Source organism: Scatophagus argus, chromosome 17, assembly GCF_020382885.2.
Source record: "Scatophagus argus isolate fScaArg1 chromosome 17, fScaArg1.pri, whole genome shotgun sequence".
NCBI classification, from domain to species: domain Eukaryota; kingdom Metazoa; phylum Chordata; class Actinopteri; family Scatophagidae; genus Scatophagus; species Scatophagus argus.
Genome location: NC_058509.1, coordinates 2,361,654 through 2,382,842, shown reverse-complemented (window position 1 = coordinate 2,382,842; position 21,189 = coordinate 2,361,654). Strand labels below are relative to the sequence as shown.

At 46.9% G+C, this 21,189-nt stretch overlaps 2 protein-coding genes across 6 annotated transcripts in view; both read left to right on the top strand.

The window, feature by feature from the left end:
• The window catches only part of LOC124074260 (protein shisa-6-like), a 28,125-nt gene extending 23,446 nt beyond the window's left edge, over positions 1 to 4,679 (top strand). For all 4 annotated transcript variants that reach the window (XM_046416955.1, XM_046416956.1, XM_046416957.1 and 1 more), the window contains 2 exons: positions 2,871 to 3,252; positions 3,794 to 4,679. In XM_046416955.1, coding sequence (XP_046272911.1) covers positions 2,871 to 3,252; positions 3,794 to 4,220 — 809 coding nt within the window. In that variant the 3' untranslated portion in view covers positions 4,221 to 4,679. The remainder of the gene's footprint in view (positions 1 to 2,870; positions 3,253 to 3,793) is intronic.
• A 4,076-nt stretch (positions 4,680 to 8,755) lies between these two features.
• LOC124074259 lies at positions 8,756 to 19,187 on the top strand. Of its 2 annotated transcripts, XM_046416953.1 has the most exons (4): positions 8,756 to 9,483; positions 9,878 to 9,974; positions 13,333 to 17,861; positions 18,706 to 19,187. In XM_046416953.1, exons 3-4 carry the CDS (start codon positions 13,728 to 13,730, stop codon positions 18,742 to 18,744), a joined length of 4,173 nt encoding a protein of 1,390 aa, XP_046272909.1. In that variant the 5' UTR covers positions 8,756 to 9,483; positions 9,878 to 9,974; positions 13,333 to 13,727; the 3' UTR covers positions 18,745 to 19,187. The 2 variants fall into 2 exon arrangements, with proteins under 2 accessions (XP_046272909.1, XP_046272908.1); XM_046416952.1 differs by having other exon boundaries at positions 13,333 to 19,187.
• Positions 19,188 to 21,189: the final 2,002 nt, after the last annotated feature.

The following is a 21,189-nucleotide window of genomic DNA, read 5'->3' as shown; positions in this document are numbered from 1 at the left end:
GGTTGGCCAAAGAGAAAGATCACGGTGGGGGGAGCAGGAAGAACAAGAACGAGAGATATCGTGGCAGAAAGAGATGCGGAGAGGTCGCCTGAGCTGAGGGAGGAGAAGAGAAGAAAGGATTGGAGGGAACGAGAGATGTGGAGATAGGGGGAGGGGCGTTGGCTGCTGGTCTGCAGGGGCCTGGCTGCCTTCGACGGGGAAAAAAACACGTTTGAGAGGCAGTGTCTGGCAACCTCCCCCCGCCCCCTCTCTCTCTCTCTGTCAGTCCTTACCTCTCTCGCCCCGCGAAAGGCTGAGGACTGCAGGGGGAGGGGAGTCGCCTCTGCGGGCCGAGTGATGGATGGTTGCTACATGGGGGATCGAGTGTGTGTGTGTGTGTGTGTCTTTTTCATACGTGGAAGTGGAAGCAGTAAAGACGTGAAAGTCCAGATGAGGCTCTCTATTATTAATTCGATTCAGTCAAAAGGAGAAAACACTCCAGCAGAATCGGCTTCCACTCATTACACATCAGACCTTCGGAAGTCACCCACTTCCCTTCATCTTCCTGCTCTCGTCACAGAAACAGCATCTCTGTCGCAGTATGTCGCCGCCGTCCTCGAGCTTTTTATGGTTCAGGCATCAAAACCGTGTCGCGGTTTAGAGAAAAGCTCCTCCTCCTTCATTCACCTTTTTCCCCTCACAAAGGTGCGGCATAGCAATGCTTTTCCAAAAGCATGACTGCATGCTGCCTTCTCTTGTAGGATCTTAGCGTGGCTCCAAACTTCTCATTATGTGGCAGCTCTGCACTTCCCAGAGTTCACCTACGATTCAAAGAGTGTTGGGCTGAAACGAGCAGGGCCGGGCAGTTAATGCCGACAGACGCAGATACGTGCGTCCACACGTAAATAATAAAAATGCCAGGCTTTTCAAAATAAAAGCAACATAGTTGTATTGCTTGCACAGCATAAATACTTGTTCATTTGTGTTAATGACTGATCCCGCGAGCCAGACAGGGATGCCCAAAGGACCGTAAAATGCAGGTCTGGTCTTGAGGGTCTCTGCAGGTAGTGCAGATTTCTCCCTCTGCTCCGTCACTGCACCTGTAACCTCTTCAGGGCAGAGTAATCACAAAGTTTGTCAAGTCGAGAAGGATCCTCAACAGGATCCTTAATGATGATGAATAAAGGCACCGGCTGCTTCGCCTGAAGTGCGTATTGAATGGTCATCGGTCAAGTTGTTAAAACCTTGCCATTTGACAGGTTGTGTCTAACGGTTTCTGTTGCGTTTCAAAACAGTCGCACCCATTTCACATGAGAACGGACTTGAGACTGTCCAGAATTATGTGCTGCTGTAGCACTTGGGACAGTTTAATCGCATCTCAACCCAAGCACATTTTATCCCCAACACCACTGCAGACTTACTGTGGTGACGGGGAGCACTTACGCCATTGTGCGTATGATAGTTCAGGGGGTTTGGATTCGACCCTGTTTACCCGGTTTTTCACTTCTTTTGGACCGGTTGATTTTATTTACCAGAGCAGCCGGCACTGATCACTTCAGCAGAAACATGTAAAAGCCACCAGCGGGCAGACTCAGGCTGAATCACTGCTGCACTGAATCAATCAGCAACATCAAAAACAAAGCCTACCTGTCGGATTATTAAATGAAAAAAACACACCCTGAATGTCAGTTTTGGTGGAACGCCCCTTCAAAAGGAAACCACAGTGTTGTCACTGTGACACAAAGAGAGATGGACTCTCTCGCCTCTCGCCAGCCATTGTGTGAAACCTGGCCCTTTTGATGTAGCTCCCCATACGGCGCTGCAGAAAGGACACTGATAAAGGCTTCTTTGTCTGCGTTCGGCAGCCAGGGAGAAACCTCGAGATAATTTGGCCTTCCAGGAAGGCCAAAGTAAACAGAGGGAGGGGGGGACCAAAAGGAGGAAAAGAGATGGTGGCAAAAAAACAGAAACCAAAAGGAAGAACGAAGGGGAGCAGTGTGGAGAAGAAGACACCAGAGGAGTAATTGAGGAGACAAAGGAACACAGAGAAGGAGAGGAGGCAGGAGGGAAGAGAGCTGACAGAGAGAGAAGAAGAGGCGAGAGGGGAGGAAGAGGTGGCTGGTTAAAGGTCAGCTTTAAATTGGCTCTTGGGGAGCTGCTTCCATGGAAATGCTTTGAAGATTAAAGCGGTCTCAGGCTGCAGAGCAGAAAGCACACAAACGCTGTATTTCACTATTAATGAACCTCAGTAACTGTTCCATCCACGTCGCGTCTCCTTCCTCCTTCGTCTCTTCACTCTGCGTCCCTCTGTCTTTTATTCGCGACCCGATTTGTTCCGCTCTCATCGCTGTTTTAAACGTCCTTACCTGTCGATCTCCCTTCTGCCACACTCTCTCTTTCACCTCGGGCTTCTCTTTTAATGCCTCGTGCGATATGCAGTGTTTGTATGTTTTGTCTCCTTTTCCTTTCATTTCTCTTTTTGAAATTCATTCCTGCCATTTCTGCCTTCACTTCTGCTCCTCCTCCGACTCCTTCACCTTCATCTCACCTGTCGTCGGGCATCTTTCTTGTGCCACCTCATTGGTCTCTTTTATTTATCTCTCTACTTTTTCTCTTTTCTGTCTTTCCCATTTTTTTTCTCTACTTTTGTCTGTCGAGGTTCAGTCTTGACCTTTCGAGAAAACAGTCTAACTACAGGGTTCAGTCGTGGAATCACAGATTCTGAGTCAGATTTTATCTTTTTATTTAACTTAATTTTATCTGTTTTTTTCCAATAACTTCAACATGAATGAGAAGCCTTTAAATGGCCAATACTGTCAAAGAGCACTGTGTTATTCAACAGAATCATTTATCTACATATTTATTCCTCTCTGTGCTTTTCGCTGAACCAGAGAAAGAACTTGACGAGTACTCCAGCTACTACAGCTCCAAACGTCGCTCCACCAACGCTCCGCCCTCCTTCCACTCCTCACAGCACCACCTGCCCTGGGGAGGCGAGTACACGCTGGGATCCAGGGGAACGCTGCCCCTCCACGGCTCCCGGCCTCACATCCACATCCCCGCCTCCACCCCGAACCCGTACCCGCTACCCGCCCAGACGCAGTACACCAGCTCCGCCTTCGACAGGCCGCCGCGCCGCGTCCGCTCCCAGGACCAGCTGCTCGCGCTCGGGGAGGGCAACACGCTGTCCCGCCTGTCCAAGAACCAGCAACACCAGTACTACAAAGCCATGATGAGCTCCAGCAGGGGCTCCAACTCACAGACGCTTCGCAGGTAAGATGAGAGAGGAGGGGGGGAGGAGGAAAGAGGTGTGACAAGAGGAAGGAAATGAAATGCTTCAGAGAAAGCGAGAAAAGTTGAAAGGCGACAGGAGACCATAATGATGTCAGATGTTATGAGAAGATGGAGAGGTGGAGAACTGGGAATCGGAGGGTGTTTAATTAATGTCAAGAGCAGAACAGTTTCATTAAGATTTTAAACATTTGTCAAGGTGAGGGTACATCCTGTTAAACTGAACAAGACAAATTTAAAACCTTTTCTGTCTCATATGACTTTTCCTTTTTTCAAATTTCTCAAATAAGTTGAGCTCAGTAGTTATGACTAACCACAGTGTGTTTGAAATTCTTAGAAACAGAATTTTATACAGCGATAACATGATTTGTTCATAGTCATGATGTTCTTCCACTAAAAACTAATAAAAAATAATATTGAATTATTGCCTTAAAAGCCAAATATGACATTATTCAGTCGGGACCCAGGACATTTAATGAGCTCAATTCAGTATCAGAGGGGATAAACAAGTCTCTGGTTCCAGGTCCCATGAGAGGCTTCTGGTCTCGCCTGACCGTCTGGAGGACCAGCTGTTGGCGATGGGTCTGATGGTCGGAGGAGGCGACAGAGGAGCGGTGCCCACCATGGGCCGGCTCAGCCACCACCAGAAGGCCCAGTCACAGCAGAACATCTGCGTCACGCCATCCATGGACCGTCACCACATGATCAAGATGAACTCCCACCCGACGCCAGGCCACGACCACGAGCGCACCTCTGCCGCCGTGCCTGGGATGGGCCTGCAAGGCGGCTGGGACATGGGGACAGTCACCGGTCACCCCAACACCCGACGGATGGCTTTTGCCAGCAAGAGGCAGAACACCATCGAACAGCTGCACTTCATCCCCGGAGGAGGAGGAGGAGGAGGAGTGCAGGGACTGCGGACTGGGAGTAAGAACGAGGTGACGGTGTGAGAGGATGAGGGAGGAAAAGAGAGAGGAAGAGCAGAGAGGAGAAGGCTGTAGCTTGTAAAGAAGAGGCAGACAGTGGAAAGAGAGGTGGCGAGGGGACTGAGTGGGCAGATAAAGCAGAGAGATGAGCAGGAAAGGGAAAAAAAATCGAGGAAGAGGTTTGATCTCAGCTGGCTGCCTCACAGGGCTTCAATCTGCCCTGAGAAACGAGCAGCAAACAGCCCCCCTCCCCTTCATAAAGCAGAAAGTGGTGGAGACAACAGTAATCTCATAGTGAGTATAGCCAATTGATTTTCTCCTGGCCACCTTGTGTACTGAAAAAGAGAATATTCAGCCATGCTTTTTAAAGGGAAGGCAGAAATGTCCACTTAAAAAGAGCAAAAAATACCACAGGAGTGCAGTGTAAAGGCTGCTGGGTATTCGCTGAGACTTTTATTGAAGGATACCCACTGAGTCAAAGTTGTTGAATCGTCCTTGAGTTTTATTGCACTGTCCTCTGAATCCTCGACAGCTCTGACAGATTCATCTGTCTTTGATGGAGAGCGTTGAGGCAGAGACAGATGGGTTTGCTTGTCTTTGTATTTAGAAAAAGTATTTAAAACCAAACAAGTTGCTTTTGTATGAAATTAGCCTGATAATAATAATCGTATTAACATACTGAGCCCTGTAAGAGTTTGTGTATACTTGGTTTAAAACATATTTATCCTTTAGCCGGCCAGTTTGTAGAGTAAAGGCTGGACATATGACCATTTCTTTTTTAGTTGTGATTGGACTGCAATGAAAGTAAAACTTTCTCAGCAAACAATTCTAGCCAAGTACAAGTAGCTGTCACTTGATTGCATTTATTGCTCAATTTCCTCCTGAAAAAGATAAAATATAAAGCCATTTTGTGAAAAAAAATGAAACAAACACGAACAGAAAAACAAAACCAACATCGACACAAACTGCTGCTATAAAGGCCCAGTCACATCAGTGTACAACTGGTTTAAATTTGGGCTAAATCAATACATTTCAACAAAATTGCTGCAGTCCCTGGATGAGCTTTTGGGGGGTTTTGGCCAACTGAGACAATTCACCGATCTTGTGTAGAATTCTGAGAGCAAAATGCCAGAGCGAAGACAACAGTCCAGAAGAAGCTGTGGGAGATATTCTGACCGACTGGCGCTAGCTCGTTCCCTGCTTGCTAGCTCGTTAGCTCCAGCAGTTCACCCTGCGAGCAGTCACTTGCTATTCTGCAGATTATTTTGCTGTCATTTTCTGGAGTGACTGGGCCTTCAGAGAAAAATCCACTTTGCAGTATGATTTCAGCTAACTTAATGCCTTTGTACAGTGAACTCTAATGGGTGTTTATCATCTATGAAACATTGTGCTGTGACCCTTTGCGTAATAATTAGCAAAAAGAAAAAAAAAAGAAAAAGTTTTGGAATTAGACCAACCTCATGCAGACTCTGTATGGGTCAGACTGACCCCGACCGACCAAACATCCCTCAACCACTGTTGTAGACTTCTCATTGTGAGTTTGTAGAGAGTCGAGGGTTTCGTTTTGCCACCGAATGGCGTTCAGCTGACCCCTCGTGTTTCTACGGCGCCACATGTTACCTGCAAGTTCAGCTGCTCACCTCATGCGAAGGGAAGGGAAGGGAAGGGAGGCGGGTGGGGCAGACGGGCTCGAGGCAGGGGACAATGGACACTTCACACCAAGGGCTAAACCGAATTATCTTTGTGTGTCTGTGCTCTGTACAGTGTCTGCTTCTCATTTCCATTAGCTCTGTGTCGGTGTCGGGGAGGCATGCTCGTGCATATGTTCACTGGTTTATTTTTAACTTCTTGTGTAGACAGAAAAATTTAAACTTGCAAGGAAATTCTGCAAAGGAACTGTTGTGCAACATGTGAACCCACACGACCATGATAACTGTTGGTGGCCGTGATGATGTCATAGTTTTTCTGGCTGTGGATTTAAGGGACTCGTTGGGCCTCGTTTGAGGTTTTCAGCATCTCCTCTGAGTTGCATTTTGATAAAAACAGACCTGATTGACGACTGAGCGAAGCTTCCTGCCAGCCATTTTTAGTCTTTTACTACGATACACGTGCTCATGACCATACGTGTAAAGACTCCCCCTCGATCAGACTATGACCGCTCTTATCAGTAATCAACTTTTTCTTTTCTTTTGTCTCTTTTACTCTTTTACATGTATTTATTTTTTTAATCGCTGTGAATTTTAATGTATAATCCTGGATTTTCAATATTGAAACTCTCTAGTGGAATTTAAAAAAAAAAAAAATAGAAAAAAGAAATACATTTGTGATTTCTCGAGAACAAAAAGAGCTGATGCAATCGACGAGAAAAGACGAACCGCATGACCACATTGGGAGCCGGTTTTGATGATGTCATAGTGCTGACTTATGATGTCACGGCGTGTATGTGTGTAAATGTACATACGTCAGATTTCATTTGTGTGCCCGTGTGTGTTTAACTCTCTCAGTGTCTCCTTCTTCTTCTTCTTCTACTTCTTCTTGGGAATGCTGAACCTCATTTTTGACCAAACTTTTGGGTCGTGTCTTCAGCACACAAAGATGAGTTTAAAGAGCCGAGTCGCGGTTTTTACGTGTTCATATCAAGCTGTAATGACATTTAAATGGCCTGAAAACGGCCAGAAAAAGGGGACACTCATCAATCACAGCTTTCCTTGTCGAGCTGCGTTCACCAAAGCGAGGACTTTTCCAACATTTGAAAATGTAAATTACAGAAGGCTCGTGCTGTGTCAGATTTTGGTTTCGAACATGAGTGAAACAAACGAGTCGTTTATGATGCCACTCGGTTATCGAGTTTGTCGCTGCCCTCCGACTTGAATATGTGCCTGCAAAAGGCAATTCCTTCTCATTTGTGCTCATTTTAACAGAACTTTAAGGGCGCTAAAGTTAAACTCACAGTATGCTGGCCGTTTTACAACACACATGAAGGGGAAAAACAAGATGCGTTCAAGCGTTTCTCGGCGACAGCAGTTGCTGCTTTAGTGGGCCGTGGTGGAGAATGTATCGTGACTTGCCTTCAGCCGACAGGACTGGAAAGGCTCTGTGGTTTTTACAATGAGAACATCTCATTAACTTTTAAACGAGAAAGAGGCAAAAAAAAAAGGAGGGAGACGGGGGAGGTGTAAATGACACGTGAAAATTCAGTTGTACTTTAAATGTCTCATTTCTCCTCATACCTTCCAAGGTCTGATGCAGATGTTGTAATCCATGTTCAGTTAATTGCTCCCCTGATAAAACTGTGTGCCTGTTGTGTGTATGCGGCTGTGTGTGTGTGTGTGTGTGTGTGTATTTGAGTGTGTTAACCACTGGGAGGATGGAGGTGGAGGGGGGGTGTGGGCATATTTGTATTCTCAAAGCTACTCTGCATACCTCAAATTGTATGATACATTTATTTATTACATCCCCTTATATGTCGATTTCCAAGAATATCCAAACAAAGGTCTCACAGATGTGCAACCCTTTTGTTATTGGTGATCAATTCTTGCGTTTGTAGAAACCTACTGTTTAATTGATAATAACAATAAAAAAATCCCACTAAACCTTGTCTGTGTGCTATGTGATGACGCTTGAGTCTTTCTGTGTGTGTTTTTAGTTGACAGGCTCATGTTACCGGCAGACGGTTGTCAATACTCGTACTGCCGTTCAGGACTTGAAGTGTCCATCAGATCCTCACTGAAAGGGAATCTGAGTTTAGGAAAACAAAGGCTGTGTGTGTGAATCATGTTTTTATGTTCCTGCTGTGTTTACACACACACACACACACACACACACACACACCGGGGGCAATCTGAGGCTGCACACAGGGGAGTTACACCTCTCCACTCCCCTCAGTTTAGCACAAATTATTAAATTCATCACAGTCGTTAAATTAAGAACAGGAGGAAATTGCAGGAGGGGGGAAAGACAGACCGTTAAGCCTGGTCCAGACTCTCTGCTGTCTACTTATAAGCTCAGTGACCCTTTTGACCCACTTGGACAATTAGTTTTATATCTTATTTTAAATGCTTTTACGCATTGTAGGCTGTTCTATGATATTGAGTACCTGTGATATGTGGAGAGCAGGAGTACAAGACCAAGCCGATTAAAGCGAGGCTGAACCAGAGGGATACGCAGGACTGCATCCCAACCAATCAACCAATCAATCAGTGCTTTGATGTGTGAGGGCCAGCGGACATTTCCAAACCTCGGCAAGGCACACCAACAGTCCCGGGACGAACAGCCAGCTGTCCAGTCTGTGCCATCACACAACCTTAGACCTTTATGGAGACTGTATTTATTCTGTAGTGTGTGTGCAGAATGTGATCCAGTGTTTTCACAATGGAATAAAAAAACAACAGGTTTATTACGCCAACGCACAATTAGTTTCCTCTGATTTTCACTATTTTTGTCTCAACCACACACACACACAAACACACACACACACTTTCTAATGTTATGCAGCATGCGCCGTAATGATGTCAGTAATTGACTCATTAACATTTCACACACTTAGCGCGAAAACACACACTCGCACATACAAACAGCCGCACGGGAGCCTTTAATGACACGGTGTCAGTGGTAGCTTTTTTTTGTTGTTGTTTTGTTTTGTTTAATGGTGTGCAAACACCGGGGCGCGCGCACGTGCACGCGCGTCCGCACGCCGTACACTGTCTTTATTCATTCATGAGCGGCGTGCGGGACAGAAACCATATTTTGCAAACGGAGGGGCAGAGGTGGATGTGAGCGGAGCAGCGGCGGCGGCGGTGTGGTCGCGGCCGGACAGACCAACCTGTGCCTGGCTCTACCCGGAACCATTATGCAGACAGGAAACTACCATTTTAACGCTAGCAGCATCGGAGGAGCCGTCGTCTACGGAGGGGGACACCGAAAACTGACAAGGGCGGAAAACAGCCAAGCGTGGAGAAAAGAAGGAAAAGCACGACGGAAACAAAACAAAGGCGCCGTTTGGGTGCAGGCGAGCGGTGAGCCGATCGAGCATTAGGACAGTGGCGTCAGACAATGGACATATCGGACCAGGCCAGCGGAAATAGTTTTTGTTAGCGAGTGAAAAGCAGCCCTCCTGGGCCGATGGAGAGCCAGGCCTTTCACAGTGTTTTTCCATGGATGAAGAAAAAGGCCCCGCTGACAGGCAGTAGGGACCCCGCTCTCACGGCTCACTCCCCTCTCGATGTTTTCACACTTTTACTCCAGTGTTTATAAGCTTTTTTTGCACCCGGCCATCGTATGCTACAAGGTAAAAAAACAAAAACAAAAGCCGTTCCCAGCAGTAGTATGTTGGCTAATTTGCTAGCTGCCAGGCTAAGCGTAGCTAATAGCTCCGCTAAGCTGCTATCAAATGCTAGCGCAATGCTATGCAACTGGGATACCCTCATTATGCCAGTTTGGTTGTTACTTTATGTTCAATAACAGCGTTAAACATATTTCAGCTGGATTCAACACACCCCATGTCTGCGGGTGTTTGCAATACGACACAAAGCATGCGAGTTTACGACCATTAGTGCAACATTTTGGTATTTAGTTAACGTTAGCTAGCCGAGTGAGTGTGGATGCTAGGAGAGGCTGGGAGTGAGCGGTAACTGAAATCTGTATGTCTCTAACCTGCTCGGCCATCGGTACATCTCTTTCAGACTGTCCACCTGAGGTCACCGGCTCTCGGCGGAGAAACCGACCACTCCCCGCCTCACACACACAGCAGCCGGGAGCTCCAGACCTGCGGATCAGCCGGTAAGACGGGAACAAAAAAACGCTATCGCACTCCTTCAAATTGCCACACCGTTAATTACGTCGCTTCAGTTTGCCGCTTGCGTTGTCCTGCTAAGTTGCGCGACACAGTCAACATTAAAGGTGTGTCAGATTTGGCTGAGGGAAGCACATGTCGTTTTAAACTCCGATGCACACGTCTGAGCAGTCATTGCATGTGGTTTGCGAAGGCAGCAGCTCAGGCTCCCTGATGACACCTTCAGTGACTGTGGGGGGGAAAGTTTTCCAGCACGACGCACCATTTTTCTTCTGATCTGAACAAGTTGCTAATAGTAACACCAACCAAGAATCTAAATTGGGATACTCAAAAGTTTTGTTGCAGCTGTAGGAGTATCAACTGATGAGAGCGCTCACAAGTCAGTCATGTAACTGTCAGTAATGAAACATACAGTGTACTGTATACAGTGTACTGTATGCGTGTACCAGCAGATACTGCAGAGTAACTTTATAAAGCTCAGCCTCAGAGCTTCTCAGCTGATGTGGGCTCATTTAAAACACATTCAGGCTCACAGGTCATTTCTGTAGCCACAACACTGGAGTACAGAACATGTATAAATGTGTATTATTATTATAGTTGTTGTTATTACACTATAATCCAGTGCTCCTGTGCTGTGCTCATGAGGGTATAAATCAGCAGTATGTCATCCTTCATTTCACCTCAGACTGGGAGTTGAGGGCGAGAGTAGAAACCCCGCTGTGCTCAGGAAAGCTGTGATTTGACAAGCTGTGCAGTTTTTTTCACCATGTTGGGTAAGAGTGACACATTTCCTCTCAGAGAAAGATATTTTATAAGCTCACGTCTCTGACAGTGAGCACTTGATTTACTGATGTGGACTGTTAAGCCCCACTGCTCATACAGATAGCCCTGGTGCATATATAATCGGTGCTCATCAAAGGGTTTAAGGTGGTTTTACCCCAAAATGTTTTCTCCCTAATGTTTTAAATTCCCTCATCAATGTAGTTACATTGGATTTTTTTTTTTGTTTATTTTGCAAGAGTATGAGGTTGTTTATCCATCTAATAGAGGAAGCATTATGTAAGGGAGAGCAATAAGAAACACAGGTGGGTTTAAGTCAAAACCGGTTTGAAGTGCCTCAGTAGGACCACAAAGAGGTGCCAGAACGGACTCAGACTCTGTATTACACTGCATGTCAAACTGACGCCTCTCTTGCACCGCTCTCACATCAGTTTCACTTAAGAATCTGATTTTTACAATCATTTTATTCTGATTTATTTGCTGTGATGTGCTTGTTATGTGTGCTTGAGTACACATAACAAGATGTGCTTGAGGAGTAGAAAGTATTTTTGTAGTAGAAAGTTTTGGTTGTAGTTGCTCTCACAGGAGAGAACTGACACTTTTATTTAAGCCCTTTTTTAAAGTACTATCTCATGTAAGTGTTTACAGTATGTGTAAAGAAGCAAAGTACTATTATGGTACGATAAATCAAAGGTGGTGTGATCTGAACTGAGCTAAGGGTTACAGTGTGATGAGTGTTTATTCCAGTCAGCAGCTTTAATGCATTAATTGGTTTCTTTCCTTTGGTTTAAAAGCTGTCAGTAGTTTATCTGACTTGATGGGTGTTGTTGACTTTTTGAGTCGTCCCAGTGAGTCAAACTGAGCATAATTTAGATTGAATTAAGTAGTTGAACTGTTTGTTTTGTGGTTTCAGTTTGGAGAGTGTGATTTTTTTTTTATTATTTATTTCTTTGTAAATGTTGATAAAATGTTTGTTTTGTCAGTTTCAGTTTGCATTGGACTGATTCCCAGAATTATCTCGACAAACAGCTTCTGTAAGTAGTAAATGTACTTAAAGAAGGCTGAGGATGGCGAACAGAAGCGTCTTCCTTCTCTGTCAACATTTGTTTGCTTGTCTTTGAGGCTCTTCAGCGTTGTCACAGTTTTCTCCTTATCTCGGGACCTTAACGCTTTTTCGCAGGCCGACACACAGGTTTCAGTGTTGTTCAGAAGGAAATCGACATTAGTGACTTTAGTGATTTCTTTGGTACTTTAATGTCAGCCCGTGTTGACCTCAGTGTCGGTCTGCTAAGCTTCAGACCGTACGCAGATGTGACGGCACATGCGAGGATGTTTGGCTTCTCCAGCTTGTGTCTCGGGGGACTCGTCCATGCCGGGCGCTCTGGGGAAAGCCAGAGGAAGGTCGTAATGAAGAGCAGAATAAACCTTTAAAAAGATAGGATCATTTTGTTTCTGCGATCGCTGTGTCTGTCAGGAAGAAGACGCAGCAGGTTGGTACCTGCGGCAGTAATGAAGAAGTGTCAGTTCTTATTGTAAATCAGGTGCCTTCGTGCTCAGATTAAGATTTTGGTGTTTTCAGAAGTCACTTTATCTTTGCAGACCAAGTCTCTGTGCTTTAAAGAATGAAGGACCAGCGATGTGAGTGGGCTGAGTTCTCATTATTAATATCATATGTACTCTCAAGCCAGGTGCATGTTGGTTAACTTGTTGTTGTAATGTTTTCTGATTGGGAATCAGTTGCAAAGTAGCTGAATTAAGTCAAACCGGGGTTTTCCTGGCACCAGACGTGTGTGTGTGTGTGTGTGTGTGCACGTGCGTGTGACAGAGCTGATGGGCAGCCATGTTATCCTGTAGGAGCTGGACAGGAATTATGTGGCATTTTGAGCCACTGGTCTCCCTTTGCACCAAAATGTCAGCTTCATAATTGGAAACCAGAGGATGAAAGTTGAATTTGCAAATCTTTTTTTCTTTTGCTTTTTATTTTTTTTGCCGTTTTAGATTTTTCTCATCAGTTCTGTGCCAAGTAAATCCTTTTTTTTACAAAACGCTTGTGTGGTTTGACCAGTGACATGAACACACAGTCAGATATACACACAGTCTGTGTTGTTGCACAGCTCGCCCATAGAGAAGATTTTACACATTTACAGGTTGAAGCTGGCTGATGTGTTTACATGTGGTGTCCGTGGTTATGCTTTATTTTGTATGGGGAAATGCATTGCATGCTTGTGTTTAATTTGGAAAATGATTCACAGTTAATCACTTATCAGCAAAGTGGGCAGCTAATCTTTTCTTTCTGTCGTCGTGGCAGAAGAATCAAATCTTTGAATTTGCAATGTGAAGTAATACAACATCACCAAAAACTACGGGGTGCAGGAACACCAGATGCCTGAAGAGGAAGTGAACATTATGTGCTCATAGGAAAAATGAGCAGCTCTCTGACCATTAAATGTCAGCTGAAATGACGAGCGCTGCGTGTGAACTCTGTGTGGCAGATAAACTGTTGTTGATCTGCGTCATATCAAGTCTCTGACACTGTTGTCTCTCTTCTCTGTTGTCTCTTGTCAGGCTGTCCAAAGAACTCCATGGGACAGACGGGGCAGTGAAGCAATAGTTCATCCTCCACTGAAGTAACGGACACACTCCACTTCATGGGACTTGCTGACCTTGTTTTAGAAATCAGCATATGGTTATGGAACACTTCAGAGAACACTACAGACTGTTTTTTTTTTTTTTTTAGTATAATTTAGATTATTGCCTATTTATGACCCCTTTTCTAAGATCTCACAGAAGCACTTGAAGGCTTCGCAGAGTAAAAGAGTTATTAGGATTACAGTGGCTTGTTGGAAGCTTGGGGTAGAAGTCACACCAAGGACTACCTCTGAAAATCACATCTTATCAGTGTGACAAGGGCTCACTGCTGTTTTCAGCAATTATTGTCATTGCCACAGCTGGATTGGGAGATGTTCCAATTCAGCAAGTACCCCATGGACATTTTAGAGATGCTAAGTGGACACCAAGCCCACCAGTTCAAAGGCCTTGGACTAGAACGACAACTGAGCCACCAACAACAAGTCCAACTGCAGCATCAGCAGCAGCTCCAGCAGCAGCACCAGCCCTCCGGCGACACCTCTGGAAGCCTCTTGTCCGGCCTCGGACTGGGATCCCTCCAGAGTTCTCGGAGTAATGCCTTTGCCGACTCCTCATCGTTATTCGCCAAAATGAGTGCCCCTCCCCCACCCATCTCCCACCAGAGCCAATCGTCCTCTTCGTCTCACAGCTCCAGGAAGTCCAGTAAGATGAGCAGCAGTAGCAGCAGCGGTAGCGGGAGCTCCTCGTCGGGCTACCCCCAGTTTCTGCGGCCTTTTCACCCGGCCGAGGCTGCGCTGGCTCAGGAGCAACTCCACACCGGGATGGGACGTTTTGACTTTGGCGGGAGCAGCAGTGGAGGAAGTGCAGGGGTCATCGGCGGGGTCGTCACACCTGCGCCTCCGCCTCCCCCGCTGCATCCAGGTCTCTCTGTCCCCCAGCCTTCCCCTGGCCCCCCCTCTTCTTCACCCTCTCCCTCCACCTCTTCTTCAGCCTCCAACAATCCCTCTGGCAGCACTGCAGTCCCCTTAGTCGGCCAGTCCGACCCCCGCAGCCTCCACCAGCAGTTCAGCTGCATGCTCGCTGCCAACCAGTACTTCCTGTCTGGCGTCCCCACCAACAGCAGCCTGGAGCAGTTCCTTGTCCAGCAAGGCACTCACAACCACTTGGGCCTGGGTCTGGGCCAAGGAGCCGCTGATTCAAACTCGGCCCTGGCCCCTCCCCCTGCCCTGCACTCCTCCCACAGCCACAGCCACACAGCTCCTCAGCCTCAGCAGCAGCAGCAACAGCTGACCCCTCATGCCTTATCTCATCCACACAGCCACACTCACCACCCGCACCCTCTCCACCCGGCCCCCCAGCCTGCCCCACTGGGTGGCTTTGATTTCCAAAGCATTCCAGTCCTTTCCTCTAACCAAATAGCATCACTAATGCAGCAAGAGGCCGGCCTTCCCCTCCCCCTCCCCCTGCACCTGTCCCTGTCTAAAGACGACACAGGAAAGACGGGAGACAGCACGTCTTCATCAACTTCAAGTGGAGGAAGCAGGAGAAAGAAAGCAATGGCGGGCTACCTGCCGCAGAGGAAAGCAGACAGTAGTGGCCACAGTCACAGCAGCCACAGCCACAGCAGCAGCAGTGTTAGTAACTGCCATAACAGCAGCTCAAGTGGGCACAGTCAGAGCTCCTCATCAGGCCTGGTGGGAGGAGGTTCTGGGATAAGTGGCATCGGAAGTGAGCCTCAACATTCCTCTCTCCTCTCGTCGTCATCGCAGCAGTCATCCTCCACCGTCTCCTCCTCTTCGTCGGCCCCCCCTTCCTCTAATTCCACCTCTGTCCTTGTAGCCAATGGCAACCAACAGTTGTCCAAATCTCAAGAAAGCCACAGTAATAGTTCAACTGGCCAGCCCGAACCAGAGCCTCTTTACCACTGTGGTGAATGTGGTAAAACCTTCACCCACCTCTCCAGCCTTCGAAGGCATCTCCGCAGCCACGGCTTGACACCAGAAAGCCAAAGCAGGAAGTCGGACTGCAACTCCCCCAGCCCAGAGAGGATATTCTGCTGTGGTGAGTGTGGGAAGAGATTTAAAAAGAGAGGGCACCTCATTCAGCATAGCGTGACACACTCAGAAAACCGGCCTTTTGTCTGCAACATCTGCCAAAAGTCCTTCAACCGCCGAGAGTCGCTTACAAGACACGAGAAGATTCATGACGAGAAGCCTTTCCGCTGCCCAGCTTGCGGCCGTTGCTTCCGTGAGAGCACCTCCCTTCTCAATCATGCTGCTTCAGGTGCCTGTGGCAAACCTCCTCGGAGTTCAAAAAATCGGACCAGCTCAGGAAGGAGCGGATCATCGAACGCGAGCAGCAGTAAAATGGGAAGCAGTGGAGACAGGGTAGGAATTTCAAATGATGGGGCAGCAATGGCTAATGACAAGTATGCAACAGATTATTCCAGAAATCGTTACCAGAACCAGTCGTCCTACAGCAGTGGGGTTGATGACTACAGACGACCACAGTCCTCATCTCTGTACACCTCAGAGAGCACGCTAGCCAGTGAAATGACGAGCCAAACCCTCCGCAAGGCCCCTTTAGCTCCAACTCTACATCCCCACCCTCAGAGCCAGCAACATCACCACCACCACCAACCGCAGCAGCAGCAGCAGCAGCAACAGCCACAACAGCAACCACAACAACAACAACAACAACAACAACAACAACAACAGCCCCACCTCCCCCTTTCCTCCCTATTGGATGATTCGGAGGATGAGGTCACCAGCAGTGCGATGTCGGCCATCGCTGCTGCAGCCGCAGCCTCCTGTGATATAAACACAGAAAGCCGGGAAGGAGAGAGGAGGGATATCATCGGAGGCCTGCTGGGGGGGCTGGGGTTTAACATGGGCGGCCCTTCATCCACATCCGGTCTCAACGGTTCCACCATGCCTTTGACCCACCCGAGCCACCTCCACACGAAGCCCAGGAGGCCGAGGAAGCCCAGAGAGAAAAGGGACCCGAGCACCATAGTCCGGAGAAGGAGGAGCCCCGCTCCTCCAGGAGACGGGTCAGAAAGGCCGTACTGCTGTCAGCTTTGTGGCAAACGCTTCAGAAGGGCAGAGACCCTGCGGCGGCACAACCGCGTCCACACGGGGGAGAAGCCTCACGCCTGCGACGTCTGTGGCAAAATGTTTCGGGAGCCTTTCCACCTCACCAAGCATCTGACCGTGCACTCCGGTCAAAAGAACTACAAATGCAATCTGTGTGGGAAGATGTTTGCCTATGCACAGAGCCTAGTGAGACATGGGAAGCTGCACAGGAGGGGGGAGATAGACAACCAGGGGAGGAGGATAAAGGGTGCTGCTGCTGCTGCCGCCATCAGTCAGGTCACCAACTCGGGAAACTCTGATTACTTCTCTTCCTGCTCCCAAGGAGAAAAGTCTCCGACGCATGGCACCCCCTCCCAGAGGCTTTATACCTGCACAGTGTGCTGGAAATCTTTCCGCCACTATTTCCACCTGACGGCACATCAGCAGACTGTTCACGGTGGCGGAGTAGGCCTGGAAAAGTCCTTTCGATGTGAAGTGTGCGGCAAAGCCTTTGCCTACTCCAACAGTTTAGTACGTCACAAGCTGTCGCAGCATGGCATCGACCGCAACGGCCAGCGTGTCAGCCAGTCCCAGCCCTCCGGGTACTCGCCGCTCTTCTATGATTCTGGATCAGGGTCAAACTATGCCGGGTCGTCTCACATGCATCACGGGACCACTGGGCAGCAACAGCAGCAGCAACAGCAACAACAGCAGCAGCAGCAGCAACAACAGCAACAGCAACAACAACAGCAACAGCTGCAACACCCTTTTCACTACCGCTCAAAAAACTTCCAAAAGCGACATGGACTGACAAGAAAGCACCGAAAGAAAAAAAGGCGAGTGGTGATCCACAGCATCATGAGAGACGGGAAGCTGGTGGGCGTTCCTCTGAGTAAAGACACCCGCAAGAAGCTGCTGATTCTGAGGAAAAAGAGGGGCAAACTACAAGCACAGCTCAACAAGAAAAAGATGCTGGCCCAGCTGAGGATAAAGGGCGGAGTGATGAGAGTCAAGTCGTGGTGCGGAGGTGCAGTCAGAGTCTCTGGGCTCACCTCGGTGGACGTCCCCATCAAGCGATTCCCCTGCCCTATCTGTCCCAGCACCACATACGCCAAGCAAGGTTCTCTGCTGGTCCACTACGCCATCAGACACCCACCCAGAAACTCAGGCCGTCACGCCCGTCTGCGGTGCCAGGTGTGTGGAAGACGCACCAGCTCACTACGCAAAGCCTTGAAACACAGGGGCCAGCATCTGAAACAGGCCGCGTTCCAGTGCCGCAAATGTCGACACCGTTTCTGGAACCCCAGGCTCCTGGCCCGCCACAGGTTCTCCTGTCGGGGAACGACCGCTGGCATTGTGGGCGGACACTGGGGACTGATGAAGCAGTCACATGACCAGTCAGATAGTGACCATTCGCCAGTCCAGCTAACGGTCAGTCCAGTTCTGGTCCAGCCTGAGAGATCAACAGTTCTGACTGAGTACAGTCAGTAAAAATAATAATAAAAAAAAATAAAAAATAAAAAAACAGTTTTCTAGACTAGATTGTTTTTATGTTTATTTTTTTTAAATAATCCGAGAAGCAAGCGAGAGCTAGCAAGTTTTTAACAAAAAAAAGACGGGAGAATGCGGAGGGTTTAGTGTAACTACTTTAATACCCCCTGACGCCTCCCAGTCCCAACAGCCGAGGTGGTCGATAAATTAGTGTGGACTTCAGAAGGCCCGACATCTGAACCAGCCTCCGTGTGTCCCCCTTCCCCTAAGGTGAAGGAGCCACGTGACAGTTATAGTAGCACCTGTTTGACAAATCCATTAATCCAGCGTCTTTTCCATCACCGTTTTTCTTTTAAATGTTCCCTTTCTAACAGCGTTTCTGCATACATTGGATTGGACGCCTGTTGTAGAAGTGAGGTACCTTGTAGTACCGCTTTATTTTTTCAGATGGTTTTCACATTATTCACAGTTAAAAGTATAGTCCGTGTCTCTTGTTCTCTATGTGTTCATTTGTTACCCTCGTGGAGAATCTCTCACTTTTTGTTTTTTGTAACGAGATGCGCATCTGCCCTCAAGATAAATTAATCTTACAAGTAAATCTGTACCTGGCAGTCTAAGAGTTTTTTTCCTACATCAGTAAAGGATCCTATGCGTCACAAAAGGGCCGTACCAGCTGTGGGCTAAGGTGACTAAAAAGGAAAAAAAAAACTTTAAATAAAGGAGGACAAAACAAAATGGTTGTGGTCATGTTTTTAAATGTACACTACTTTTGTCTTTGTTTAAGGAGGCGTGGACGGAGAGCGAGGACGACTCAAACTGTTAATGTGTTCAGGATTTGAAAAGGACAACAGAAATAACCGGAGTGTACTGTACAATTCGTATTATATTTTATTATATATTGATTATTTGCTGTTTTTTACTCCAAGTATCATTTCTTTTATTATTGTTGGTATTATATGGGTGGGAGGGAACGAGTTGGGGACTATCTTTGTAAAACAGCGGGATGAATATATGTATCAATGTGATATTTCCCCCCCTCCCTGTGCCCCTTTGAACCCAATCCCTCGATGCCACAGTTATGCCCAATTTTTGTAACAAAAGCGTGTACACATAGTTCATTACTTAGGTTCTGTCCAGACGTGTTTTTTCTTTTTTTTCTGTAAAACTAAAACATGTAATATTATTACTAAATTACTATCCTTTTTCTTTGCCTAAAAGTGAGTTGTTGAAAACCCTCAAATCAAATAAAAAAAGTCTGAAACTTTACATCCACAGGTGTGTTTAGTGTGTTTAGAAGCTGACTTTTCTTTAGTTCATTTCTGTCCTGCTGCTTTTATTTAAGATCATCTGCTTCTGAAGCTTCTGCCTGCAGCTCCATGCAGTGGAGTTATGGTGCTCGAAAACACTGAAAAAAGGACTTTCTCAAAATGTTTTTCAAAAAATGTCCGAAATATTCAGGATGTCTCACTTTTGACTGTTCTATCCTAATTTCTTTATAGATATTTTATCCATATATTACTGGTTATGCTGCTGAATCTGGATGTAACGCATTGTGACTTGTTGTTATTGGTATAGTGCAGTATTTCTAGAAGTTTTGTATTGGCAATGGGAAGTATAAAGTACTAGAAAATGAAAAGCTGAAAGCACGGGTACCTGAGTAAATGTTTGTAACTTTTAGTTGGTTAAGCTGATGCTTTAGTTTGTGTTGTGCTGAAGTCGGTGTGAGGTTCTGGGATCAGATATCGACTTGAAGCCACTCGGTGAGGCCGTCTCTGTGAGGATCCAACACTTAACGCGCTCCAAATGTGCTGCCAGCAGCTGATGTGAACTCTGCTCGCTTTGCTTTGTGAAAAGAGCAGCTCAGCCACAGCTTCCATCCCCTCAGAGCTTGTTTCACATAATTAAATCCGCTGTGTGTATTTTTATCCACCCTTTCCCTCCTACAGGGATGCTGAAGCGGTTCGTCTCTCTGACACACGCAGCCCGCCGCCCCCACGCACACGCCGAGGGAGCAGCGCATGCATCAGCGACAGGAGGTCAGGTGTTGTGCACCTGCAGCATGAGGGTCAGGTGAGCTGAGAAAGCCTTCCTGTGTACCCAGCAGCAGCTGCTCCTCACGTTTGACTGGGCGGGTCTCGGACGCTCCGACACGTGTTTCACAAGTGCTCAACTTCATATTATACTATACTGTAGTATAGTATAATGGTATTAAGGTACTTTTATTTGTATGTTTCCATTTTATTGTTTATTTGCACGTTGGCTCCACTCCGTCTCAGAGGGGCACATTGTAGTTTTGGTTACTTTTCGGAAGTGTTAGTGAAGATTTTGGGCTAAAATGTGCAGTATTTTCCTCAAAAAGGCAGTGCAAGTAGTTGAAAAAGGAAGCTCAGTAAGTACAGTAAGTGGAGGGCTTTAGTATGTACTCAGCCACATTCCATCACTGGTTTTCAGATTAAAGTCCCTCCTCCTGAAAACCATTTGTTTCCACATGCATTGACTGCTGTAGATGCAACCAGCCAACAGGATGTAAAGTAGTTCGAATGAGTTCAACCGTAAACATCAACACATTAATGCAGCAGTAATATATATTTTACTGAACTGAGTACTTTTACTTTGCATACTTAAGGTGCATTTTAATATTTTTACCTCAGAAAGCTTTTGAACACAGGATTTCCAGTTGACTGCTGCTACTTTTACTTCAGTGACAGAACTGAATGCTTCATCCACAGCTGCTGTGGCTGTTTTGTTGTGGTGTTTGGTGGCGTTGGTGCCTTACTGACAAACGGCCACTAGATGGAGCCATTCAATACACTTTAAAATCCTGACTGCTTCCCAGGAACCAGAGGAAAATGAGTTGAATTCACAACAACTCATAAAACTCAAATCACACATTAGTGGCAGGAAGTTGTTGTTCTTCACTTTGCCAGATGCATGCCAGCACACACACACAGACACACACAGACACACACAGACACACACACACACACACACACACACTCCTGCTTGCATACTGCATGTGTGTTAGACATGGATTATTTTGGTCTCTTACTACTAGCACATTCCCGTCGTGTTTGACAGCACTCTGTCAACAGATAGGACTTCCAGGCTTTTCCAGGTCCTTCCAGGAACTGTTGTTCCCAGAGTGCAGCTGCTGTCTGATTCATGAATCAGTCTGTTTAGTGTAAATAGGAAACGCATGATGTGGTGTCTTCATGAATGATTTAGTCTGCTGTTATTGAAGTTACAGAATTGCCAGGTTAGCTTTCAC

Bases quoted from the DNA above. Each gene is read 5' to 3' on its own strand.
- LOC124074259 (XM_046416952.1), top strand. From the start codon at position 13,728: ATGTTCCAATTCAGCAAGTACCCCATGGACATTTTAGAGATGCTAAGT.